The sequence below is a fragment of the Candidozyma haemuli genome (genome assembly GCF_002926055.2).
Source record: "Candidozyma haemuli strain B11899 chromosome Unknown B_2014730914, whole genome shotgun sequence".
In the NCBI taxonomy this organism is placed as follows: Eukaryota; Fungi; Ascomycota; class Pichiomycetes; order Serinales; family Metschnikowiaceae; genus Candidozyma; species Candidozyma haemuli.
In genome coordinates, this window is record NW_020289902.1 from 1809188 (window position 1) to 1830498 (window position 21311).

The window sequence follows — 21311 nt, forward strand, 5'->3', positions numbered from 1 at the left end:
CATTTCCTGGCTTTGATCCAGGAGGCTCCTGGGGCCCACTGGGTTGCTTGCTTTCGCAACCGCGCTGGACTGGCTCCAGGAAGGCTGAAGGCCCTGCCAACCACCAAAAGGCGCAGTCCAAAGAGGTGAGACAGGTCGGCAAAAAAAGGGGAAATTCGAGACACCCACTTTTGTGATTGATCTGTGTAGTTATGTGATTTTTCTACTGTACTTTTCTACACTTTTTCTCTGCTTCGGCTGTGTTTCTGGTGATCTCTTTGTGGAATGCAGCCATTGTCTGGAGGGTTTGGGGGCAGTGAACGGCTCACAGATACCATACAATGGTCGCGGGTGCCGTTTCTTGTGAAAAAGGCAGCACTGAATGGTTTGCAGTTGCAAGGTTGCAATTGACAATACCAGAAGTGGGAGGTTTGAAGGGTTGGTGTTTCTTGGTTTTGGTTTGCTGGTCTTCTGCTTTCTTGAATTTATTGTCTGGGATGGGATGGGATTTTGTGTGGCCCGGGAATTGGTGGATCGGCGCCGAGGATGGAGCTTATTTGGCGATCTCAGTAGAGCCACGGAATGTTGCAAATTGGCTGCAATAAGCCCACGAGCGTCGGTAGAAGAAGGTTCGATGGAGTGTAGCAATCGATAGAGATAAGCCGAAGGAGGTGGTTTTGAAAGGTTTTGATACGAAGATACTTATTGTTCGTGGATTTAAACCTTGTTGGTGGTCTCTGATCTCTTGGTCTCTAATTGGCTGTTTGACCAGATGAGTACCTGGCTGAGTCTGGCTTATTGGGGACTACGAGTTTCCCAATTCGGGTCTTCTACGACCTCCTTGGACATCGCTTCCCTTGTATGACCGCTTCACGTCACTTGTCATCTCTGATGCGTGAATATGTCACTTCATGTATGGATTCTTCGCTGGTTTGTGTACTACAAAGTATCTGCAACGGTTGTCGTCAATAAGCTTTCCTTGTGGTACGTTATAGTGTAAAGCTTTGTACTGTGAAAGAGGATGTAGGATTTGGTTGTTTGGGGTGGTTTGTTGATGTAGGGGGTTTTACTAGGGGAAGTTCTGGGTTGGACTGGTGAAGGTTTATATAGTGAGAATGGCTGCAACTGAAGAATCCATGGGTTCTGGGGATTCTGCGTGTTTAAGAGGATTAGGGTTATTTTAGGGATCATTAGTTTGCTCTAGGGGTTGAAGTTTCTGTAAAACTTGGTTTTTTGTATTTTATTTCGTAAAGTCGGTATTTACCATTTCTGGTTCTTATCTATCCTGACTATGTACTGACAGAATGTAGATGCGATATGAGATCTATGAATATTTCAAGGACCTACTAATACAAAAATAATACAATGGTATAGAAATTATGAAGTTTGGTTTTCGGGTAGGGACGATTGATTGAAAAGGTGTTGATATGCTCTAATTGAAGAGAGTTCTTTATTCTGTCGATAACTGGCTTCACAGTGTACGATGCCCATTGGAAGAAGCCATAATCTACCTATACAAAGATTAAAAAACTTCAATGAGACTGCTAAGTCAGCAAGGTCGCTAATAAGAGCCAGCAAGAGTTGAACTATGGAGTACTCCATTACTGGTGGTGCCCTTCACTGTGAAAGTACATAGTGTAGAGCTTTAAAGATCTGCCCCATGATGTCATGGCGTAGCTTAAGGCTTGAACAGCTAAATTATAAGAACAAAGTCCCTGTGACTGCTAACTAGCCGGTCAGAAAGTACACTATTATTCTCTTATGGGCGATAACGTTCTTAACTAGGGGGATGTGCTGGGGTTCACTGCCTCATCGGTGGACGAAGCTCATGGAAGTTTCCAAGAAGCAAGCGTGGAAGAGATGGTGAAAATTTATCCATCAAGCCTATGATTAACACTCTACAAGTAGATTCTTCGAATGTATGTATTAAACAGTAATCTTACGATTAGACAGACTCCAAGACAACGTCCTTGAAACCAGAAGAGACCTTCTTACCCTTGTCGTCGGTAGAACCCTCACCGTGCAAGGCCAACAAAGAGCCCAAGTCGAACTTTGGCTGCTTCAACAACTTGACCTTTCTGATGTGGATGTTTTGCAAAGGCAAGATGGACTGGGTAGACTTCTCGATCTCACGGCCGATAACCTCTGGGATCAACTTAGCAGTGAGCTGAGACAAGGTAACGTTGGCAACCTCTCTCTGCATGATCTCGATCATCTTCTTTCTGACCTCTCTCAACTTGGAGGTCTGGGCGTAGGTGGTCTTTCTCACCTGGTTTGGCTGTCTCTTGGTGAAGGCAATGGCAAAGATTCTCAAAACGTGGTCGTCAGCGGTCTTGACAGTGACATTGGCCTCAACCAAAGATTGCCACTTTCTAACCAAAGATCTCAACTTGTCGGAGGTGAAGTCCATACCGTGGAAGTTGGTCAACAAGTTCTTACCTTGAACCTCGTCAACTCTCAACTTGATCTTTCTGTAAGCGTGGTCCTCAGAGCCCTGCAAGTCAGCAAGACAAACCTCGAACACACGGCCCTTCAAGCCATCGGCGGCGTTCTTCAAACCAGTGGACTTGTTGATCAAGGTCTTACCAACGTCTCTTCTCTCGAAAGTGGAAGGAGCCTTGATGTCAAACCATTCCTTCTTGGCGAATGGGTCGACGGCCTTCTTCTTCATGCCTTTCTTACCCTTGGACAATCTCTTGTTCTTACCAACAGCCATGTTTGTGTAGTTAAAAAGATGGAGTTCTTTCTGAAAGAGACCTTTACTATTCTTTTTTCAGGAAATTTTTTTCTACCGTGCGAAGCCTGAGCTGGGGACTGCGGTGTGCAGATTACCTCTCTTCTCACCCACTACTACCCACACATGAACCTTAGACGCAGGTCATGTGCGAGGGCTGAAGCCCTAAAAACTCCACCAGTCCACCACACAACCCACCGCCATTCCCCTTCCCAGTCCCCAGAGTCAATAATTTACTCTATTACCGTTCTTATACAGCATATATAAGTATATTAAACTTCCTCTTTCTTTGCATTGAAGGGTGGTGAGGAAAATAACTAGGGGCCTTCTTCTCTTGGGCTTCGCAGCCAATATGGAGCTTAACTATGGAGAGTAGTAAGCGGCTTACTGGAGTGAAAAATCTACACTACTAGCGAATGCACCCAATGGCCAGTGCTAGTTAACCACTGGAAGTGGTGATTTCGGCAATATGACTTAACCATCAGATAAGTACTAGGAATAGTGAAACAAAAATAAGCAACCAATGGTTACTTCGGGGCGTCTCGGTAACTGGTACTCTCTTCTACGGTAGGTTCACTATGGCTACCTTAAGTATGGCACATATAGTGGAGTAGCTACCAATAACCATCCATACCACTTCTTTTTAAACATAAGGTTTTACGATTCTAAGTGACTCGTCAGCCTTGACTAGACCGTACCATGAATGTTCTTAAATTCCAGGAGCCCCCTTAAGCCTTCTTTCCTATAATAGACTCCGTCTACTCCGAACCGACCAAGTAGATTTCGCAGCCATTCTGGGGAACCATAGACCCAGCTGTATTGTCTTCTAATATGCACGTAGGCATGAATTCAATATTATAGTGGCATCTATAATGGTAAAGACGGCAATCAATTTACCTATCGCTTGGAATCGGTGCCTGAATGTGCCTAGACGGTTGACAGTTAGTGTATAGGCTTGGGCCCAATGCGGAAGGAAAGGTGCCCAGCTATAAACGCAAATAGACTACGGGAACAATCAAGCCTGCTTTCTGTCAACTTTCAGATTTACCATAATAAACTTTTTTACCATTTACCTAACTATTGACCCTAAATGGGGAATATTTGGGGTCCCTTTATCGGTCGAAGTAAAACCACGTGATCTCGAACGCGTGCCTCGTGTACAAAATGTAAACACTTAGTGATCTTGAAACACCACCAGAACCATGGAATCTCTGGAGAGCCAAAGCAACCAGTATGTACCTTAAAAAACACGATTTTAAAACCTTAACTAACCATTAGAGTGGCTCTTAAAATTGGGCTCATTGGCGACTCCCAAATCGGGAAAACGTCCCTCATGGTCAAGTATGTGGAAGGCAGCTTTGACGAGGACTATATCCAAACATTGGGAGTCAACTTTATGGATAAAAAGATCCAGATACGAAACACAAACATCACTTTCCTGATATGGGATCTCGGTGGACAAAAAGAATTCATCAACATGCTACCTTTGGTATCGAACGACGCGGTGGCCATACTATTCATGTTTGATCTCACCCGAAAGTCGACTTTGAACTCCATCAAGGAGTGGTACAGGCAGGTCCGTGGTTTTAACAAAACCGCCATTCCGTTTTTGATCGGTACGAAGTACGACGAGTTTATTGATTTGCTGCCACAAGATCAGACAGAAATCACCAACCAGGCAAAGAAGTTCGGTAAAGCCATGCGGCTGCCGGTGATCTTCTGTTCCACCAGTCACTCCATTAATATTCAGAAAATCTTCAAGATCATATTGTCCAAGGCTTTCGACTTGAAGCTTAACATCGAGGAGATTGTCAATATTGGCGAGCCAATCTTGATTTACAAGAAGGATGGTGCTGGCTCGTAGAGCCATTCCCTCTTGCTAATATACCTCAAACCAATCCTCGGCGGGTTTGTGATTTTTGCATTTACTTGATGTGCTTTCGGAAGCACCAGTCATAACAGGTCTTTGACCTCCCCATCTACACATCCAGGAATGTCCTGCTAATACTTGATCTTGCTACGTACGTATCATATACTTCACGACCAAACTACTTGTAGATCATCCTCAATTACTTTGCTTTTTCCTTGTCTTATCGTCAAAACAGGGTTTATTGATAGTGGTGTGCATAATGCACCACTAGCAGACATCTACATACTATTCCTCTTCCATCCAACCCTCCAATGGCTAAACGACAAAAGGACTTGGGAGATTGGAAAATCGTCCTTGAAGATCCGGAAGATGAATCAACTAATAGCCCAGCTACTCCATCGCGTCGATCGCGTCGAAGAGCTCAATCTGCGGAACCAAACGATGTGAAGCTTCAACGTGAGGAAGATGGTCTACAGATCCAAACAGGCGATTGTCTTTTGATCTCAGAGAAGCAAACGTCAATTTACATTATCACAAGCATTCTGCTTGGCCTTAAATCATGCGTGGAGCTTCTGGGGGCCAGGTTTGTCACTCCAGAGCAGATAACTCAGGAAACTCTACAAAGTGTTGATATACAGAAGAATGAACTCTTTGTCACACCTGAAATTGCTTCTCTCAAGGTGAAGGATATTGTCCAGAAGGTCCAAGTGCTTAACTCTTCAGATTTTAATGAGATCGTTCTCGATGATTCATCAGCTTCTCTGCTTTACTTGTGTCGAAAGGCTAGTAACGCCCAGGGTGAGAAACTTTCTGAAGAATTTGACTTTAACGAGTTCCGCAAGCTTGTCGTTAAGGACCTGATGGAAGCAATCAGGTTTATTTCAGAGAATACGCTGATCATTATCTCGCCAAAGAAGCGTAAACTCAAGACATCATCACTTACTGAGAGACTTGAAAGATCTGACTCTCCAAGGAGAAGAACATATACCCAGTCATCTTCAGATGACTCTGACTCTGAAGATTTCGTTAAGCAAGAAAGTGAGGATGACGATTCGGAAGATTTGCTGGATGAAGAAGAACCTGCAAAAGAACTTCAGGTTGAACAAACAAGTCCTACGAAGGGACGCAAAAGATCTGCAACTCCAAAGAAAGATCCATCTACAACCCCAAGGAAAAAGGTCCAGTCGTCTCGTGAAAACGAACGCTCAACGCTTCAGAACATTCTCTCCCCACTTAAGAAAGGTTTTAAGGTTAAAACAGGTACCTCTGCTGCCAGCCTTCCCTCGCTCAACAGAGCTCCTTTGAAAAGCTCTGGAATGGTTGTGGACACTTCATCAGAGGCATTCAAAGAGCTTAAGGAAAAGCTTCACACTTCAGCGACCATCACATCCCTTCCTTGTCGAGAAGACGAATGGGTTGCAGTGTACACTAATGTTGAAAACGCCATCCAAACGCAAACAGGCAGTTGTATCTACGTGAGTGGAACTCCAGGAGTCGGTAAGACTGCTACAATCAAGGAAGTAATGGGTTCGCTTCGATCTTCTGCTGACGAAGGTTTGTTGAATGACTTCGATTTCTTAGATATCAACTGTCTCAAGCTTCTATCCCCGAATCTGCTTATGAGAAGCTCTGGGAGTTTGTTAGTGGTATTAAGGTCACTCCTGCCAATGCTGCATTATTACTAGACGACCATTTTGGCAAGAATGATCCCGACGAGACAAGAAAGCCTCTTGTTGTCCTTTTAGATGAACTTGATCAAATCGTCACAAAGACTCAATCGGTGATGTACAACTTCTTCAATTGGCCTACATACCCAAACTCCAAGCTTATCATTATTGCTGTTGCCAACACCATGGACTTGCCTGAGAGAATGCTCACCAACAAGATCTCTTCCAGATTGGGTCTTAGAAGAATTCAATTTGTGGGTTACACTTTCCAGCAATTGGGTGAGATCATTGCTAATAGACTTACCATGCTCAGTAAGGAACACCGCAGGAAGGTGGATATCAGTAATGATGCTGTGGGATACGCATCCAGAAAAGTCGCCAGTGTAAGTGGTGACGCTAGAAGAGCATTGACCATTTGTCGGAGAGCAGTTGAAATTGCAGAACAGGAATTCTTGGACACAGAAACTGATCTAGAGAAGCCCGAATCGGAACAAACGTTCACAATCAAAATCAGCCATATCTCCAAAGCCATCAACGAGTCTGTCAACTCACCCATCGCTCAACTTCTCGGTCTGCTTTCATTCGAATCGAAGCTCATACTTGTAGGTATTCTCCTACGTATGAGAAGATCTGGCCTAGCTGAGAACACGCTTGGTGACGTAATCGACGAGATGAAGAACTCCCTCGAGTTGCTTACTTCCAAGGACGGTTCCAATGCGTTTAAAAAGCTCGAATCACACGAATCGTTTGCTGATTTCTGCTACGGTTTCCCTAGAAACATCCGTATCTACGATATGGCACGCCTAGTGAACCAAATGGAGGAGCTTGGAATCATCGCACAACAAAACCTTCGAAGCGAGCGGTACAGGCTCATACAATTGAACATCTCCGAGGACGAAGTTCTTGCTTCCCTTAGAAGAGACCAATTAATATTGCCCATGCTTTAATAGGTTTTGGAAGTGGTACTGGTGGTGGACCCTGACACTGGTGCACGGGCCTTCTACCAGTATCAAGACTTTGCATTCTGGATCTCGATGCTCATCTCCTAGCACGAACTTCCAACATGAGCATGTACGCTATAGACCCTACGGATTTTGTCCGTGCTGAGGATGATAGAGACTCTCTTAGATTTGACGACCCTCAACAACAGGGTAAATTTGAGCTTGGTGTGTGCATGGCAGTATACAAGTGGGATGAGTTGAACACTGCGGTTGAAAATTCCTGGGGTGGTCCAAACAGTGCAGAGAAAAGAGACTGGCTATCGGGAGTTGTTATTGACCTTTTTGAGGAAAAAGCTGTTGATAACATTTTAATCGAAGAGACTTTGCTCTTTGCAATGGTCGATGAGTTTGATACTGAGATCGATAACGACTCGGCGCTTGAGATCGCTGCTCTTATCTTGAGACTATATAAGGAATGCTCCGCCAAGAAGTTCTCCAGTGTTGACGACCTTTACGAAAAATATCAAAAGAAAGCATCCAACGCTTCTAAGAAACAGAATATCAAGATCGAAACCGATCCTAACAATCCAAGTTCCGATGAGGAAGATGGCGAAAACGAAGACGAGGTGCCGCAATTGGTGGAGAGAATCGAAGATACTCACATTGAAGAGGCTCCAAAGGGCCCTGTCGTTGACGACGATGGCTTTGAGCTTGTGCAAAAGAAGGGTCGCAGACGTTAAATACGGGTTATACAGAAAAAAATAGATAAAGGTAAGGTAATTATGCGTACATTACATGCTAATGGAGTTTCTAGGGGTGTTGGATCTTGTCCGGTTGAGCGTGTTGAGCGAGTGCAACGAGCTGACAGAATTCCTGGTATTGAGCTTTGGACGTTCTGGATCTTCTTGTGGAATGGATGAGATACTGACAATGCTGCCACGGCTTCCATTTCTAAAATCACCGAGTTTCTTGACAAGAGAGTTGGTGAGGTCCGAAACACTAGTGTTGCTGCTTGAGTTGTACTTGAGCCCGAAAGGGTTGTACGCCTTGTCATTCTCTTCGTCAACTTTAAAGAGCTTCACGTTAGTATGGGCCCACGGATTGATGGTACTCAGGTTTGCCTCGACAAACCTTGTCAACTCTTCTTCCTTTGGATCTTCCTGGTTACTGTTCCATGAGAGTCCAGACCAGCTGGACGCTATCTTCCCAAGCAGTGCAATCGAAGAAGAAATGTTCTTCATTAAAGTATTATTGGTGCCAATGAACAATTTGATATTGTCGGGCGCTCTAAAGTTGTTGCTGTTGATTATGGATAAGTACCACCCGAGTGCCCTGTGGTTCCACGAAAATGAAAGTTTATCAATGGGAGTTTCTGGAAGGAAATCGTGGTTGATTTCTCTTCTATTCTGTTGAATCACCTCTTCGAAATTAGAATTCTCGATTTGCTTGACGATAAAGAAGTTGTCAAAGTTGCATTCATCTCTCTTAGACCAAACCTCCTTCAACGCAGTCTTCAAATTAGGGATGAGAATGGTAATGATGATTCTGAGAGCATCGTTACCACCCCATGAACGGCTCAAGGGAGCCTCAAGGGGAAGCTTATCTCTAAACTTCTGGGACATACCAGTGGGCGGGTTTGGTCTAAGGGCAGCAGCCAATGCTTTCTCTTCCTCCATGAGCTCTGCAAGAGGATCGACTTCGGGAATACTTGTGCGAGAGTTGTTAGTAGACTCGATGAAGCCATCATCCACAGATGTTGCGTTCGACGAAGCGGTATAAGGCGATCTTACTTCTTGGACTGGAGTGCTCTGGGTGTTTGGGAATGGAGAAAAGACACCGTTATTTGCTTGCTTGGAGATTGGAGTCGAGGGCGTATTAAATGCTGGATGCTGATTTGGAGTCTGTTGTGGGGTCAGATTAACACTTTGACTCAGATCTTGGGTTTGATCCTGACTAGCATTTTCATCCTCCTCCTCTTCATTGACATTCTCAAGACAGTCATGTTCAATCGACTCATTCTTAAGGCCATAGATCACATTCCATACATGGTCGTAAGCCTTCTCGTTTTTGAGAAATGTGAAGAGCGTCATTCTGGAAGCTGCTGGATTCTTAGTTGCCGATGCACACAATGCACGAACGAGAAGGGCCAACATAGAAGGGTTGCTTGGATCTTCAAGCAAAAATGTTCTATCTGAGTACTTTAATATGACCTGTGTCACTGCATTGGATGCTTTGTATGACAATCCACCCTTTGGGTTCACGTTGGACATCGACTTTGAAGAAATGTCTGTAGCTTTGACATCGTCATTAACGGTAGGGATCAAATTGTAAAGTACCTCTATAAGTGTTGGTCTCAAAAACGAATGAAGCTTCGATTCGTGATGATTAGTGTGTGACGCAAGCTTGCTCAAAACCTGGCAAATGTTGATAACAGCGAAATCTCTAGTACTGCCAACACCATTCACCTTCGTTTCCGATGGGAAGCCATCCACTGCTGGTTCAATGCTCACTAATGTTTGCACCCGCTCCTCCTGAGAGGAAATGTATAGCAAGAAATGAGACATGATCTTGACCAAGCTGAAGTATTGTGGTAGATCGTAAAATGCAAAAATGTGGTATACTAGGTAAGGCACAAGTTTAGGAACGAACCTTGGACCCAATTGTTCGGAGAATGTCTTGTTGCATTGTAAGAGTTCCCAGAGGACCACTGTGCTTTCAAGCGCCCATAAAGATGGTTGACCGAACTTGAAGAATCTCCTCTTGGCCTCATCTTTCAACGAAAAAATAGGGAATCTAAGGTAATTCAAGAAATGGGTCGCAAGGAACATGACTTCAGACTCTTTAGATAACTTTCCAAAGAATAGCCTAATGCTGTTTGAAGGTCTCTTACTGAGTACCCCATAAGTCTTCAAAAACTCAGCATGCTCAGATGACGGCAATGGGTAGACTAACGTAGTCACGAGGAGCTGAAACGAGTAGTTGATGCAAGTATAACGCAGTTCTGTGAGCGTGGTATTTGCCAACGCAAGACCGCTATCTGAATTAGACACACGGGCCGATCTGCAAACGATATTAACAAGGCTGCACAGCAAGTGCACAAGATCATTTTTAGGCAATGTAGACACGAGAGTGGTCAAAAATCTCGATCCCTGAGCCGTTACATCCTTCAGTGAAAGATAGTACAGAGACGACGTCAAGGTCAACAAGAGCCTCAAGATATCCGTTCGATTCACATCAAGACGAGGATCTGGATTCCCGTAGGCCCCAGAATGCCCAATCCCAGGTTCCCAGAACAGGCCATGATCGCCCTTCTCGTCTGTAGTAAACCCAGGCACAAATAAAAGCCCCACAAGCGAATGCACCAACTCCACGGCAAGAACAGCACCAGCACCACCAGCAACCTCTGGCGCCGGCACCAGATTCCTTCTCAACATCAACGATAACGCCACCGAATTCGAACAAAACTTATCGGGATGGAAATCGTGTTCCCAGAACAACTCAAGCTCAATGTCTGACGAGTAGTTAGGAAGCTCATACAAGAAAGGAACAAGCCTGGTCAACAACCGAACGCAATTGACAAGCCTCTGTCTCTCCAGCACGGCCTTTTCCCTCATCTTCACTATCCTCCCAGCAAGCACCCTCACAAACACCAAGAAGTTCGGAAGGTTCTGGTCCCGTACTCCGTGGATATCATTAGCAGTGAGCAAGTCAAAGACATGGCTGGAGTCCAGTGGAGAGTCAATGAGGACGTTCCAAAAGCGGACGTCGTCATGGGGCACGATTCTGCCCTGGCCCAACTTGAAAAAATGGCTTTTATACTGGAACTTCTCCTCTGCCAGCTTCATTCTCAAGGTGGCCCACACTTGCAAGGAACACTATGGTGATGATCCTTTTGCCATAAAGTGCGCTTGATCCATATGGGTCTGGAGCTGCCTGTATGCCGGGGAGACCGTAGGGAAGGAATAAAGAGGGTGGGAGTGGAAGGTATAGGGAGGGAGGTGGATGGGTTGGACTGGTTAAGGAGGTTGGAAATGTTAGGGATCTGGTTTTGGGGGATTTTGGGTGGTTTGGGTTGGAAATGGTGGACCTGTGGTGTCTCACAGTCTCGGCTCTAAAGTGCCGAGGTTTAGCCGGTGAAAAATTACAATTCTACGTTCCTTTGGGGGATACTTTATTCTTTTTTGTTTATTCAGGGTATTCCTTGAGCCAGATCTACTGGATCCAAGAAAGAGTGTCCCGTTTGAGCACGTTCTGGTGAGCTGGGACTCTAGGGTTGGCTGCGAAACCGGCTTAGTCATAGCCGATGGTCGCCTTGCAAATTTCTTGAAAAAAATGCTTCTTGTGTGTCGTCTATACTAATGCTTGTGCTAAACCGTTTGTATTTATTTCAGCCGAGCCTTCTGGTCTTGGCGTACGAGCTCGCCTCGTTGTCTCTTGGCCTCCTCATCGCACCAACGGGCTGAAGCTCAAGGGCAATGTTCATACCAGCATCGCCTTCGCTTAGTTGCTCGTCAAACCCGAGATCATCGGCGTCTCCGCCGGGTCCAAGGCAAAAGTTCTCGCTGAGACTTCGAACCTCCGTCTCGCCGGCTGTCGGTAGTTCCTCGCCATCAGTAGATTCGTAGTAATGCAACCAACGCGTGAACATGGCATGGATTCGCCGAAGTGAGCTGTCCTGAGGGAGCATAAACCGTAGGTCAGGTTCAATATCTTCTTCTGAAACCTCCTCATCCCTGGCCGGGCGTATCTGCAAGGCAATTGCCCCACCATTCGAACTCCCCATAAGCTCACTTCCCTTGAGTTGAAGTTCAAGCATCACCTGCCCCGTTGGCCCTGGAAGGAGTCGCAGGATTCCATACTCAAACGGAATCTCGACGCCTAGCCGAAGAGCCGGAGCCCAAAGAATGAAGTTCGTATCCAAGACCAAGATAGATACCGTATGATGCAGAATCCTTTCAATTTGCGGATGTAACACAACGTCTCCTCCATCACTGGCAAATGCTATGCGGAACCGGCACCCTCCAGCATGAAGCACGAATTTGTCACCACTATATGATGCAAAGCCTGCCGGGTATTCCTTATGGAGGGTATCCACGGTGATCAAATTCTCTCGACTCGGACAAGTGAAAATGCCCCGAGGCACTCTAGCACCCATCGACGACCAGACAAATGTGGATGACTGTTTCAAATATCGTGCCTTCTATAGGTCTTAGTTTTTTTTTTCAGTATTTTTTTCATTTGAAACATCTTTGTATGGCTGTCGCGGAAATTGACGCATCCTCTATGAAAGCCGCGCCTTATCTGGAATTGTACCCATGCGGTAGGGCAGATCAAATAAATAGGATAAAGTTTCAGCGGTAGCCAAAATTAGCCAGAGAGCTTTCTCATGAGTCTCTGGAAGACTGGCGACGATGAACTGGAAGTTTCGATATTTTTCTTGATCTTGGCTTGTCTCTCTTCTTCCATTTGCTTCATTTCTTCTCTTGTAGGAGGCAACTTCTCGTTAACCAAATCAGCCTTTCTGGCTTGTTCGAAGTCAGAGATGGTTTGCTCTAATCCTTCACGACCGTGCGATAAAGAACCCTTTGGTAAGGTTCCCTCGTTCAAACTCTTCAAGTGAGCAACATTCTCGGCCTCTTCACGCAAAACCTGGTACATTCTGGCAACACGTCCAATGGCAAGTACCTTGTTACGCAAAGCCTGTCTCTTTTCTTCCAAGCTGTCGTTTGTCTTGATAGGTACATTGGCAGTTTGTGGAAGTTGGCCACCGGTGGCTTTGATAGGCGATTCCTGAGCCAATTCGTCGAGTGGAGTGGATTCCTCGAGCTCTTCTTCGGTACAAATGTTCAAGATAGACACCAACATATCGGTGATCTTTTCACCAACAAACGGAAGAGACCAGGTGAAAACGTCCATAAAGTGAGGCAACCAGTATGGATGAGGAGACGAGTTGAATTGACGAATGTTCATAACGTTGTTCTCATACTTGAGCACAGCAGCCTTATTATTATAAGTATCCAAGTAATTAGGCGCACTGAACATGGTTAATAAAGATGGGAACCCCATTGTCTTTGTTCTCTTGTACATTCTGTAGCCGGCATCTTGGGCTTCGTGAGCACGAATAATGGAAAGAAGGCCAGTGCGTTCTAAAAATTGACAACTTGCTTTGTAAGTGAAAGCATACGAACATCCTCTGACGGTGTTACGCATAAACGTCTGATCGATATTGTCTTCGTCGTAATCTTCAATTGGGTCGGCCCAAAGCAAGTCACACATGAGACCACGGGTAGGAGGTTCTCTGAATCTATCCAAACGAGCCAAATCGTCCAACAGCTTAAGTTCTGGCGAAATACCACCGTGAACACAGAAGAACTGTTTGTTCATGATAGCAGCAAGCGGCAAAGCGTTGAACGAAGCCAAACACTCCTCATAAATCTCCTCGGAGTACTTGTGCAAACACTCCGACTTGAATGTGAAATAATCAGTCAAGTGCTTACACTCGTGATTACCTCTAAGCATCCACATGGTATCTGGGTAAGTCAACTTGAGCGCATACAAGTAAAGCAAGCATTCAATAGAAAACGAGCCTCTATCGACATAGTCACCCAAGAACAAGTAGCGGGTATTTTTTGGGTCACCGCCCACTTCAAAGAGCTTCATAAGATCGTAATACTGGCCATGGATATCTCCACACACCGTCACAGGCGCCGCCACACTCAACATGTTTGGTTCGCTACTAAGAAGATCCGTAGCAGCATGTAGAATCCTCAGCGCCTGGTGATGCTGGAGTCTGCCCTCGTTGAAAAAGTGGTCCTTCAAGAACGCACAGTTAGGCAAGCCATTGGGCAAAAACACATCGGCATCCAGCGGCTTAAACGTAGCCGGAGCAGGCACCAGCTTCACCGCACGTTCTGTGGTACGTAGTTCTTCACCTTCTTCGGTAACGTATAAAGAGAGATCGCCCTTCTCAGGCTCAGGCTTCTTGGACTTATCCAAAGCCGAAATGGCGTTGCTGATTTGCTTGCGGTTATCCACTGAACGAGACATGTGGATATTAATAAAAAGATGCTATTTTGGGAGGTTGGGCTAGGAAGTGTAGTAGCTCAGCCCTTTAGGTAGATGGACTCTTTTGGCTAGATTTTCGGTGACTTTTAGCTCGCGTTCCTGTATTGCGCCTACCGCTGACCACCTAAGGTAGGGCCAATTGGAAGAGGTGAGATGCAAAGGGCGGTAGGTTGGGCTGAAATATGGAATAGGGGTGTTTTCAGGGGTGGATTTTTAGGGGGGATTTCGCTGTTTATATAGTTTTTGGTGGTGGGGTTCACGAGGGGTAGTTTACTGGTGATGGGCTGTGCGAGAATGGTTGCAAAACGCAGATTACTGGTACTCCCAGTCGGTTGCTTCTGATGAAAAGAAATGGTAAGTAGATCAAGGAAAGAGAAGGCTGCTTTATATAGAGAGGTTTTTTCAAGTTGTGTTTCTTGGACTTATTGTGAGGCCATTTGTGGTGGCTGCCCAGACTGATAAGGATTACGTCAGTGCCTATACTTACATACGGACGAGTGTCGCACGAGCTACATCTATCTTCTTTTCAACTAAACAACCATGTTCATTATATTATATGTCTTACAAACGAACCTCGGGAGCAGACGAGACATACTTCACTGTAGCAGAGCCGCCAAGTCCATTGAACGAAGTGGTGGCTGCCAGTGTGTATGCACCTAGGTTAGGGAAGTACAACCAGTCTCCCACATTGACGTTGGTAGCAAACTCACTGCGGGTGGAAATGCAATCCAATCCGTCGCACGTAGGTCCCCAGATCAGGAAAGCAAAGCGGCGGACCGTGCCCTGGATGTCCATATCCTCGTCATCCGCCTTCTTGCCGTCGTAGTAAATCTGACCGTTGTGTCTCAAAACGTGAGCCACAGGGTGCTGGTGGTCGAATAAAATGCAATTCATGTTGCCATAAACACCGTCGTTGACGTAGATCATGGCCTCCATGTCGTACTGTTCCTTGCCCAAGTCTCTGCGGGCGATTACATGGGATGCCAAAGTGAAAGCATTGGCAACCATGAATCTACCAGGCTCTGCAATGAAACGAATACCGTGCTGTTCGGTGAAGGTCTGAGGGAAGTACTTGCTTAAAGAATAGCGAACCATCGCAGATGATTCTCCAAAACTCTCCCTCTCGAATCCTCCTCCGATATCCAAGACCTTCATGGGCATGCCCATTTCTTGGGCCTTGTCAAAGACCGCACGAGAATCCTTGACAGCTTTGTAGATGGAGTCAAAGTCTTTAGCACCAGAACCAACGTGGAAAGCCACGCCAACAGCTTTCAAGCCCAATTCCTGGCACAAAGGCAACAACTCATCCAAAGCAGCGCTGACTGTGCAGCCGAATTTTGTCGATAATCTGCATTGAGCTGACTCATCGTCAGTTGCAATTCTTATCAAGATTCCACACTCAGGGTGGTGTCTCTTCAACTTGTACAACTCCTGGGAATTGTCAACGGTGGTCAAATTAACATTACACTCCCTGGCGTGACGAATAAACGAGTTTGTCTTGCATGGATTGGCGTAGACAATTCTCGAGCCATCGAAACCCATACCCAAAATAGTGTCAATTTCTTTCTTCGAAGCACAATCGAAGTTGGCACCCAAAGTACCAAGCAACTTGATCACTGCAGGGTCGGTGTTACACTTGACAGCATAGTGTGGTTCAACTTGAGGCAATTGTTGCTTCCACATCTTGAATGAACGGTAAACTTCACCCAAATCTGCAACAAAGAACGAATCCTCCTCACCAGCCTCACACATCTCATGATCGATACCTTCGATCTGCTCAACAAGGGCCTCGCCAACCAACTTTCTCGATACATCGGTAGCAGCCAGCGAGTCCTCGAAGCTTCCGTTAGGCTTAACTATCGGCTTGATCTTGTCATCAATGTACTCATGACTCACAACAACATCATCTTTCAAAAATGTTGCTTCATCGTGGATGACATCAATAGCAGGGGCCATAACTCTCTCAAAAGGTTTTCGGTTCGACAGATCCAATCTCTTTCTTCTTAGTGCTGATGCGCTTACGTAGTATATTAAGCAAGCAGTATCAGGGACGTTTCTCCTTAGAGGGCACCAAGGACGATATTCACAAAAATTCTTCTGGACTATAGGCTCACTGGATTAGTGAGTCAAGCAATGTATGGAACTTCAAGCGGCAGCTCTCGTACGTGGAAGAAGTTTTCTATGGAAGAAAAGATGGGTATCTGAAAAAGTGAAAAAGACGCAAATGGCAAGTATTCGAAGCTACTGACGTATATGCAGTCGTACAGGGATGCCTTGCTTTTTTCTCAGCCTTTAGTGATTGCGACTCAAGAAAAAAAAGAATGGCTGCAAAAGTACAAAATGTCTCAAGCGCAACGACTTGCTCACAATTCAATAAGTGGCTCTGGCTCTGACTTTGGTCTTTTTTCTCCTTGTGGATGGGCCATGGTAGGCAAAGTATTTCTTTCATCCTTCTGTTCCATCTCATCTATCGTAGGATATCTCTCCGAGGCGTGCTGTCCGGCAGTCGGCTGGGGCTCAAGTCCTCCGAATTCACCACCAGCAACAGGTGGATACCTGCTTGCTACACTGTTGGTGCTTTCTCCATCAGATTCACCCAAAGATGGTTCAGTAGGGTAGAATCCAGTATCTTGTCTCGTAGTTCCGTTAGTTTCAGCTGGTTCGGAAGGCCCATCGTCATCGAAATCAGGTTGGGATGGATAAGATGGGAACGAAGGGTTGTATGAGACAGCTGTCGAGGACCCTTGCGACATTTCACTTTGTTGCGAAGGGTTACTTTGGATGTTATTGGGGTCAAACGGATATGGGGCGGTAGAAGAGTAAGGCCGGGCTTGTTGAGGGTAGCCTGTTCCTTGTCTTTTCACTGGGTAAGTTCCAGTATGTTGTTGTTCATCTTGCACGGAAGGAGCTGTTGGTTGTTGTGGTAAAGGCTTTGAAGTATTTTGAGGTGGCTGTTGGGCTCCATATTGAGGATAACCAGAAGCTCCAGTTCCTTGAGGAGGTAAGCCGTACATCTGTGCCTGTCCATATTGTGGCGATGATAACGAATGTCTGTTGTAGGCTTGGTTGAGCTTTGCCTCCAAGAATTGATCGTAAAGACGTGTGATCGTGCTAAGCTTGTTGTTCATCTCTAAGAACTGATCGTACTTCTCAATTGATGTACGGAGCGAACGGTTCAACTTTGGCTTCAAACGAATGACCTTCGCATGTAACTCACTAAGATTTTGGTCGTACAACACGTTAGCCTGTTTCGATCTATCCGTCTTAAGGCCATTAATCAATTGCAAGTAGAGGTTAATCAGCTCTTCCTCTTCCTCGGTCAAATCTTCAGCCTTTGTCTTCTGAGGCGAGAGGCGGCCCTGGGAAGTTTCTTGTGGTTGAACAGGTTGTTGTCCAGCAGCAGGGCCTGACGTATGCTGAGGAGTCTGTGCGTAAAAGCTTGGGTTGGAAGGACCTGGTGCCTGAGGCTGGGGCTGAGAAGGCTGAGAATATGCATCAAGATCAAAAGGTAGGGAGCTCTGATAGAACTCCAGCTGTGGTTCTGGTGCAGATTGTTGTGGTGGATACTGTGGATAATCTTGCTGGGCTGGAGCTGCTGGCTGTCGTAAACTTTGTTCTTGTTTGTATTCTTGCAAGGATGCCTGAATTGCTGCCTTCATGTCTTCGTCCATATCTTCATCATCCACCTGAGGTGTTTCTGGCATAGGTTCAGCTGCCGCTGGAGGTGGGGCTGTTGGTGGAGGAGCGTAATTGGTAGCTGCTGGACCCTGAGACTCCTGCAAACTCAATTCAATGGCCTTTCTGAGTTGCTCATCTTCTTCGGACTCTTGTGGAGCATTGGACTGTGCTGGGGCTGAAGCATTTGGTTGTCTGCTGGTGGTCTTCTTTGTCACACCAGCAGTCTTAGACTTGTGGATCTGGTAACAGTCGTCACAGACTCTGACAGGTTGCAAGATTCCTAATGCCGGAAGCGGAATGCTGTTGCTTGAATGAGCTTGACAGAATACTCCACCACACGCTCTGCAGTGATGTTTCCTCGTCATTACACTGAATGGATTGTAACAAATCATACACTCGTTGCCGTCGATCCAGTCAGGTGGAGCCCTAGAATCAGCAAAGGTCGATGCCGATTGTAAAAGCAGGCTGTCCACCTCAGGAAAGTCATAACCCTGCAGCATCAACAGCTCGTACACTCTATCCAAGTAACGAGTGTTGGTGGAGTCTTTGAGACACAAGTTCCATTCCTTGATGTACTTCAAGATACTAGTACCAATCTTATACTTGGCTTCTGAAGAGTACACCTTATAGTCCTTAACATCGTAGTGAACCTTGAAGATATAGTCGACCAAGTAGTCCACGAACTCCTTCTGGTTAATCTCAGACAAGAAGTGGGCGCCACAATTCTTCACACAAAGATCGATAACCTTCAAAGTGGAAAGCAACAAGTTTGGATTCTGATGAACTTTGGTGAGTCGTTTCTTCAACGATCTCATGGCATTCTTAGGTGGCACCTTCTTGCTTCGGATTATATCGGTGATTTCTAATCCCACAGCGATGTCCATTTCCCCATTGGGGATGGTTTCAGAGCTGGCCTCTTCTATTTTAGCATCTAGTTCTGCAACTGGATCGGAGCCACTGAACCAAGACATGTTTTGGGAAAAGTTATTAGAGATCTGTGGAGGGTAATGTTCTTATCACTTTCTTGAAATGACTAGAGGCTGAGGAATCATACGGAGAGGCGACCTGTGTGCAGGTCGATAAGTTCAAGCCAAGAGGCAACCTACCGCCAAAACCACTCTAAAGACTGTAAAAAAAAATTGATATATTCTAAACGATTGGTGTAAGCTATACTCTTGATTGTGATGTTGGTATGGTTGTTTGGGACTTAGTTGGTGGACTTATCATGCAACTGTGGCCTGGCGCATACAAGACACTGTGCATTAATAAGGAAACCGGAGCAAGCCATTCCTAAATAGCACACATACAAAACCTCAAGTAATTGACAGATGTGAATGTTATTGAAAACGTAAACCAGATATGATACAGATTGGGTAAAACTTTTGGCAGTTCATGCCATATTAATGTTCGTTAGCGGAGCAACATGGCAGCAGAGCCAGCACCCAAAAGAACCACGCCAACCCAGTAGAATTTCTCAAACAAGTGGCTTGGTTCTCTCACGGCGTTCGTACGGTACTGGTTCTCAAGCGATCTTCTCACACGCTTACGCAAAGAAGCCTTGGTGGGCTCAGACTTGTCGGTAGGGTTCAAAGCGCCAGTAGGCAACATCATAGGTGGCTTGTAGGCCAAGTACAAAGGCTGCATTGGAGCGCCATCGAACTGGTATATCTGCAACATGTATCTTCCGTGGTAGTCGGAAATGGAAACCTGGTACTTGTCGAACCATGTTGGTTGCACGTATCTATTGTACTGGGCCTCGTCGGCCTTACCACCACAAGGGTCACTCAAAAGCTGTCTACCGTCCACGGCAATAGGCTTAAGCACAACAGACCCGTTACTCAAGATCTCATACAGACCGTGCTGGAAGGTCATACTGGCAATAGCACACGAGTGGTTTCTTGGGTTGGACGTGATTCTGTACAAGGCCTCTTCGTAGTGGCCATCTTTAGTGAAGGAATAAGAAATACCAGGCAAAGCAGGTTCGATTAAAAGCTCGTCCACGGGATCATAGTAGCCTGGACCAGTAAAGACAGTATTAGACTTGGACACCCAGGTGCCCTCCAACTCTTCCATGTTGGGAGCACCAAACACCAGTTGTAGGAGTAAAAGGGAGGATACAAAGAATGCTAGCATGTTGTGATGGAGAAAGTGGAAACGTTGACACTGGAAACGTTTATGTTCTTGATTTGTCGTCAGGTGAAATGCCAGGGGGAACAGTAGCAATGTAAAGGGAAGTGTCTAAACGATGGAACACGTGGGAATAAAATCAGACAAGAACACTTTCTTTGAAGTTTAAAGCACCGCCAGAGTTACACAGATATTGGCTGGAGAAGAAAGAGTTGGCCCTTGTTGAAGGAAAAAATAGCAACGGCTTAAGAAAAAAAAAAAAAAAAAGGGTAAGGCTTGTGGGTCGCGAAATGCAGGCTGTGTTACCCATAGTTAAGCGTAGTTGCCCAGGCAGTGCAAGTCCCAAGAAAAAAAATATTGCCAGTGGAAGGGACGTGGTTTATATAAGGGGTGAAGGAAATAATACGGGTTTTAAAGAAAGTTTTAGAATACACGTAAAGGTGGGTATTCGTAGTTCGCTGGTGGTTCTTTGGCAGCCATATTTGATGTTTTTTCTCAGCACCAGACGCGAACGCTTTCAGGTGGTGCTTGGCCAAAAATGGAAACACCTTTAAAAGGAGGTGCCCTGATGGGAACCCAAACCGTAAAGGCTGTTAGTGTTTTGAAGATCAAGTGTGGATGTTTTTGGTGGTGCCTGGTTTGATCTTCGGGTAGGTGTTTTGGTCGGGGCTCTTGGCCTGGTGTAGGAACCGACCATGGCTGCAAATCAATGGGCTATAAAAAGAACCACACAGCCGATTTGGAGTGGGAAGAGGGTTTCTGGGCTAGAAGGGTGGGATATGGTTAGAAGGTGATATTTAGGTTTCCATTACGGGCCTGGGAGGCTTGGGAGGTCCATTTTGATACCTATTATGACTGCTTCTGCGCTACTGTGGCTGGGCTTCTAGACTTGGTAGGAATTCTGTTTGGCTACTTTGAAGTCTATCTCGTCAAAAGTGAAACTCGAATCGGGAAGACCGTTTTTTCGGTCGTCTGAACGGCGTTCTTTCATCATCAGACCACTTTATGTACGCTGCAAACGATGCAAACGATGCATTTGAGATCTCGTCTAGTTTCGTCTGTTGTTTGTTGTGGCTTGTTTTAGTTGGTTTTAAACGGTTTCCTCTTTGGAAGTACTTTTGATTTAGACTTTTGGGTTATGTGATTTCAGGGCATTCTCTCATATGGCCTAGCCGGTTTCCTCGGGTACCTCTATTTTTGCTTTACCCTTTAGAGCTACAAGTATCAAGTATTAAACTTTTGAATAACTC

At 45.6% G+C, this 21311-nt stretch overlaps 9 protein-coding genes across 9 annotated transcripts; 3 read left to right on the forward strand and 6 right to left on the reverse strand. All coding sequences in view use genetic code 12, as the record gives it.

Annotated features, from left to right (window-relative positions):
* Positions 1–1924: 1924 nt before the first annotated feature.
* RPS1 (40S ribosomal protein eS1) lies at positions 1925–2695 on the reverse strand (the record flags this gene model as incomplete). Its single annotated transcript, XM_025485290.1, has 1 exon — positions 1925–2695. One exon carries the CDS (start codon positions 2693–2695, stop codon positions 1925–1927), a length of 771 nt encoding a protein of 256 aa, XP_025340221.1.
* A 1351-nt stretch (positions 2696–4046) lies between these two features.
* Positions 4047–4577, forward strand: TEM1 (Ras family GTPase; the record flags this gene model as incomplete). Its single annotated transcript, XM_025485291.1, has 1 exon — positions 4047–4577. One exon carries the CDS (start codon positions 4047–4049, stop codon positions 4575–4577), a length of 531 nt encoding a protein of 176 aa, XP_025340222.1.
* A 317-nt stretch (positions 4578–4894) lies between these two features.
* Positions 4895–7197, forward strand: ORC1 (origin recognition complex subunit 1; the record flags this gene model as incomplete). Its single annotated transcript, XM_025485292.1, has 2 exons — positions 4895–6137; positions 6182–7197. The coding sequence occupies 2 exons, from the start codon at positions 4895–4897 to the stop codon at positions 7195–7197; spliced, it is 2259 nt and encodes a 752-aa protein (XP_025340223.1).
* A 116-nt stretch (positions 7198–7313) lies between these two features.
* Positions 7314–7931, forward strand: TSR2 (Tsr2p; the record flags this gene model as incomplete). The annotated part of the gene is made up of 1 exon (XM_025485293.1): positions 7314–7931. One exon carries the CDS (start codon positions 7314–7316, stop codon positions 7929–7931), a length of 618 nt encoding a protein of 205 aa, XP_025340224.1.
* Positions 7932–7982: 51 nt separating this feature from the next.
* Positions 7983–12346, reverse strand: CXQ85_001591 (uncharacterized protein; the record flags this gene model as incomplete). Its single annotated transcript, XM_025485294.1, has 2 exons — positions 7983–11066; positions 11648–12346. The coding sequence occupies 2 exons, from the start codon at positions 12344–12346 to the stop codon at positions 7983–7985; spliced, it is 3783 nt and encodes a 1260-aa protein (XP_025340225.1).
* Positions 12347–12558: 212 nt separating this feature from the next.
* CMP1 (calcineurin catalytic subunit A) lies at positions 12559–14238 on the reverse strand (the record flags this gene model as incomplete). The annotated part of the gene is made up of 1 exon (XM_025485295.1): positions 12559–14238. The coding sequence occupies one exon, from the start codon at positions 14236–14238 to the stop codon at positions 12559–12561; it is 1680 nt and encodes a 559-aa protein (XP_025340226.1).
* Positions 14239–14817: 579 nt separating this feature from the next.
* On the reverse strand, positions 14818–16212 carry SPE1 (ornithine decarboxylase; the record flags this gene model as incomplete). Its single annotated transcript, XM_025485296.1, has 1 exon — positions 14818–16212. The coding sequence occupies one exon, from the start codon at positions 16210–16212 to the stop codon at positions 14818–14820; it is 1395 nt and encodes a 464-aa protein (XP_025340227.1).
* A 407-nt stretch (positions 16213–16619) lies between these two features.
* Positions 16620–18905, reverse strand: VPS27 (ESCRT-0 subunit protein; the record flags this gene model as incomplete). Its single annotated transcript, XM_025485297.1, has 1 exon — positions 16620–18905. The coding sequence occupies one exon, from the start codon at positions 18903–18905 to the stop codon at positions 16620–16622; it is 2286 nt and encodes a 761-aa protein (XP_025340228.1).
* Positions 18906–19344: 439 nt separating this feature from the next.
* ROT1 (Rot1p) lies at positions 19345–20067 on the reverse strand (the record flags this gene model as incomplete). Its single annotated transcript, XM_025485298.1, has 1 exon — positions 19345–20067. One exon carries the CDS (start codon positions 20065–20067, stop codon positions 19345–19347), a length of 723 nt encoding a protein of 240 aa, XP_025340229.1.
* Between the last annotated feature and the right edge of the window lie 1244 nt (positions 20068–21311).